Source organism: Monoraphidium neglectum (assembly GCF_000611645.1).
Source record: "Monoraphidium neglectum strain SAG 48.87 unplaced genomic scaffold scaffold04206, whole genome shotgun sequence".
NCBI classification, from domain to species: domain Eukaryota; kingdom Viridiplantae; phylum Chlorophyta; class Chlorophyceae; order Sphaeropleales; family Selenastraceae; genus Monoraphidium; species Monoraphidium neglectum.
This window is the reverse complement of record NW_014009423.1, coordinates 1-4,369: the sequence shown is the minus strand read 5'-3', so window position 1 is coordinate 4,369 and position 4,369 is coordinate 1. Positions and strand designations below refer to the sequence as shown.

Below are 4,369 nucleotides of genomic sequence, written 5' to 3'. Positions count from 1 at the left end.
GCGGGCACATCGGCCCCGCACGGGCGCCTCCGGCCCGGGGACGCGCTTGACCGCGCAGCCCACCTGGTATGTCGCCCCTGTGTATGCCTTGGTGAATGACACCGCGTCGTCCCGCGGCAACACCGCTGCCCTCAGCTCCTTCACCGCCGCCGCCCACAACCGCGACGCCCGGGCGCTCAGCTCCCCGGGGGCAGCGCCGCCGCTGCCGCTGCCATCGCCGGCGCCCAGCCTCGATTTGAACGAGTCAAACCCCAATTTGAAGTTGCCCGCAAAACCGCCGAAACCGCTGCCGCTAGTGCTGGCCCCGCCTCCACTGGATCCGGCGTCGGCGCCAGTGCTGCTGCTACTGCCGCTGCCGCCGCTGCTGCTGCTGGCGTCGCTGCCGTTGCTGCTGCTGCTGCTGCTGGTGGGCCCCTCAGAGGGAGGGGCTTGCTGCTGCTGCTGCTGCTGCTCAGAGGGAGCTCCCTGGCAAGAAGAACGGACGTGTTGGAGGCTGTGAGTATCGCGGTTGCAGGTGTGCCTACATCACAGACCGGACAACAGCGTTGTGGCTGATAGTGCGAGCGTGAGGGCCGCATGCAGCCACTGCAGAGTCACCGGCGCCACAGCAGTCCTGCCCAGCGATGACTGACCTTGTCCTCGCCGCTTTCTCTCTGCGCCTGAGTCGAAAATGCGTGCGGTCTGCAACGCACACAGCAGCAGCAAAGGCGTGGGGGCGGCGGGCACTAAGTGTCGTTGCGTGCGGCCCTAGCGCGAGAAGCGCAGGAGCAGCACGCCGCCCTGCACACATCATGCGGCCGCCGCGAGCCGCCGCCACGCGTACCCGGTCAACGCGATCTTTTGGGACAGCGCCACAACGGCACCACAGACCAAGCTGGCTGCCGCGGGTGCCTGTTGAGCGAGCGCGACCTGCAGGTGGCCATGCGTGCGAGTCAGTCATGTGCTCCGCAAATCAGCGCAAACACAGGTTACGAATAATACTCTTCCCGTCCCACCTGTCGAAGCACACTGCTTGCAGAGGAGAGCGCCATGGCGCGGGGCCAATGATCTGATCCCAAGATGACGCAGTGCTATTGAAAAACCGTCAATTTTAGTTGACAAACAAATCGAAGACCTCAGTTGTCAACAGCGACTGCACGCTGGTTGCCGTCGTCTCACGGAGTTCTCTTCTTGCAGCAGGCACGCAGACGCGGGCAGCAAACAGACACAGTCCATGCGCACGAATTCTGTCACCAGACTCTTGACGTATTTCTGACCAAACAAGCGACCAACGGTGTCGCGAGTGTGTCGCCCGAATCGGAACACACGCTGCGCTCATCACCATCCCATCAAACCAGGACCTCATCTGGAGCGCTTCTCATTCGCCCCTGCCCAGACTTGTTAGGCACGTTACAAAGATGCTAGCCCATAGGCAGGTGCTGCCTGCTCACAGCCTTGCCAGGGGCGCCGCGCGGCCCCATCTCGCTTGCGGCTTGCCAGTGTCCCCCATGCGCCACTACCCCGGCCGCGTCCCGTGGCACGCCCGCACCACCACCTCCAGCGCGGCGCCCGCGGCGGACCCCGTCGCAGCCGTAACGCCCGACAGCCCGCGCGCGCCCGCGCCCGGCACCGCCCCGCAAGCCGCGCCGAGCAGCGGCCCCACGGCCGCCTTCAGCTGGCAGCGCCAGTGGTGGCCGATTGCGGTGGAGGCTCAGCTGGACGGCTCAAAGCCCACTGCAGCGATGCTGCTGGGCATCCCCCTCGTGATCTGGAAGGACGGCGCCGGCGCGTGGAGCGTGCTGGAGGACCGCTGCGCCCACCGCCTCGCGCCTCTCAGCGAGGTGCGCGGTGCATGCGTGCGCGCCGGGGTATGTGTGTGCTGGTTCGACTGCTGCGGCGAGCGGGGGAACATGCATGGCATGGGCGAGGTCGCAGCATCGGCCGCGCCGCCCTGCTCCCCGCAAGCAGAGGGTCGCGCAACGCTGCCTGTCGTTGCCTGGTCGCAGGGCCGAATCGAGCCGTCAGACGGGACGCTGTTCTGCAGGTGAGCTCTTGCGTTGCATCGACCACGGCGGCCTGCAGTCGATGCAGCGCGGATCAGCGCCGGGTCGCCGCTTTCGGGCGCTGGCCCGCCGCCCCCCGCGAGATGGGAGCCGCCCGCGCCTGAAACGGCCGGCCGCGCCCCCGCCTGCCGCCCACCCGTCGCCCCGCAGCTACCACGGCTGGCGCTTTGACGCGGAGGGCAAGTGCAGGTGGGCGCGACCCCGCTCGCAGGCGGCCCCTGGCTGGAGTTCTCAAGCGCCCGCGCACCGGACAGCCCAGCCGAAACAGAGATTGGATCCCCACACCTGCCTGCCGCTTTCAGGTGGGCGAAACAGCGCCCCCGGCGGGCCCAGGCGTCGAATCCGCACGCGCATGCGCGCGCCGCCGCCGCCGCGCCACGCCGCCGCAGGGACATCCCCCAGATCGAGGATCCAAAGGCGCGCGCCACCGCCTGCGGCAGCGCCCGCGCCTGCGTCAGGTCGTTCCCCTGCCAGGTGGGGCCCGCCTGACAGGCGCCGCAGCCGCCGCCGCCGCTGCCGCCATCTGGCAGCGGCCCCGCCGCCCAGCCCTGCCGCTGCAGGGTGGCGCAGACGCCTTCGGCCTTGGCGCGGGGCCGACTGCGCGCGGCTGACGGCAGGCTCGGCCTGCTGCAAGGCGCAGCCGGTGGCATGCGAATGCGGTGCCCACGATTCCAGAGAGGTATCCCAGTTGGCCCCGACAAACCAACTCCCTCATTAGCATCGGCCATCCCCCCTGCAAGCCGTGGTGCTCACCCCACACCCCCCACCCAATTCACCCGCCCTCCCCCCTGCAGGCCCAGGCCGGCCTCTTGTGGGTGTGGGGGGACCCCGCCTCGCCGCCGCCGCCGGACGCGCGGCCGGCGGTTACGGAGGAGCTGGGGCGCGAGGGATGGACCTTGCTGGGGGGCGACTGGTTCCAGCGGGACCTCGAGTACAGGTTTGGAGGGGGAATTGTGTGGGCAAGACGGGGACTTTCCGTATGGGGGGGAGGAGGTGTGTTGAGGATGGATGGGTGGGTGTCCAGCAGCGTTGGGAGCGGAGGGAAAACCTCCCTGTGGCAAGGGGTGTCAAATCCAAGTTGGAGTGCGTCTCATTGGGTCCCGGCGCCGCGGCGCGGGGTTGACGGCGCGGCCGCGCCGTCTGGGGGGCCGCTTCGCGCCGATGCATTTTTGGGGCGGCGTCGTTGGCGCTTTAGCGTGAGCCCGGCGCTCCCCACAGATGGCTGATCGCAGCCCTGTTACGCCACCCTGCTCCCCTGCGGCAGCTACGAGACGCTATTCGAGAACCTCTTCGACCCGGCCCACATCCCATTCACCCGTGAGCGGCGTCGGCTGGGCGCCGCGGCAGCCAGTGGGGGCGTGCTGGCGGGGCTGCGGGCGCCCACCAGGCGGTCTGACGGGGGCAGTCATGTCGCTGGGGCGAGGCTTCTTGCGGACGAATTCCCTCCCCCTTGATGCCGGGGGTCAGGGGGGGCTCAGACGGCTGCAGCAAACGCGGCGCACCGTCGCACTGTTGCTGCTGCAATTCGCGCGGCGATGCGGCCGCCGCCGCGCGCCAAGGCTGTTTCGGGGGCTGATTTAGGGGCTGCTGGCCCTCCGTCTGCCCGCTCGCGCCAGATCACAAGATCATGGGCAGCGCGACGCGCGACAAGGCCACCCCGCTGGGGGACATCAAGACGGTCCGCGACATCAGCCCCCGAGGTGGGGCGCCTGGCTTCAGTCGAGCTACCATGCACATCGTCACCGTCGCCTGTTTTGTGTAGGCGAAGCAGAGGGACTCGCAGCCAGGCCATCCCAGAACCACCGAGAACGCCCGGGCGCTGGTCCTGGACCGCTCCTTGAACCGCGCAAGGGCGTACGCCTGCACGTGGGCCTGCACCCATCAGCCCTCGGCTCAACCCCTCCGCGCGCGCCCGTGCCCCACATTGGCCCCAGGCTTCCAGCTGTGGCGCGACACCGCTCCATTCAGGATCCCCCGCAAGATGGAGACGGTGGGCGGCGCCGGGCTGCCGTTAATTTGGCACGCACCAAACACGCCTTCTCACATCCCAACGCGTGGGGCACATGCAGATGTTTCACATGGGGGCCTTTGAGATAGCGGTCAGCACCACCTTGTGCGCCCCTGCCCGCCCGCCGGCCGCTCCCGCGCCGCCTCAGCGGTGCGGGCAGCCCCCGCTTTAGGCGCGTGCAGCACGCACAGCGCCGCGCATCCCGGCGCCGTTTGAGCGCGCCCTTCGCGCGCAATGGAATCCCCGCAGGTGAACTACTTTGTGCCGCCGGCCCTCAACAGCAGCGTCCAGACCAGCGCCTCGGGCCGCACCTTCATGC

At 69.0% G+C, this 4,369-nt stretch overlaps 1 protein-coding gene across 1 annotated transcript; it reads left to right on the top strand.

Moving 5' to 3' along the window:
* Positions 1 to 1,487: 1,487 nt before the first annotated feature.
* On the top strand, positions 1,488 to 4,222 carry MNEG_14026 (pheophorbide a oxygenase; the record flags this gene model as incomplete). Its single annotated transcript, XM_014037502.1, has 9 exons — positions 1,488 to 1,820; positions 1,986 to 2,023; positions 2,193 to 2,231; positions 2,432 to 2,516; positions 2,837 to 2,979; positions 3,307 to 3,392; positions 3,659 to 3,742; positions 3,977 to 4,032; positions 4,199 to 4,222. The coding sequence occupies 9 exons, from the start codon at positions 1,488 to 1,490 to the stop codon at positions 4,220 to 4,222; spliced, it is 888 nt and encodes a 295-aa protein (XP_013892956.1).
* Between the last annotated feature and the right edge of the window lie 147 nt (positions 4,223 to 4,369).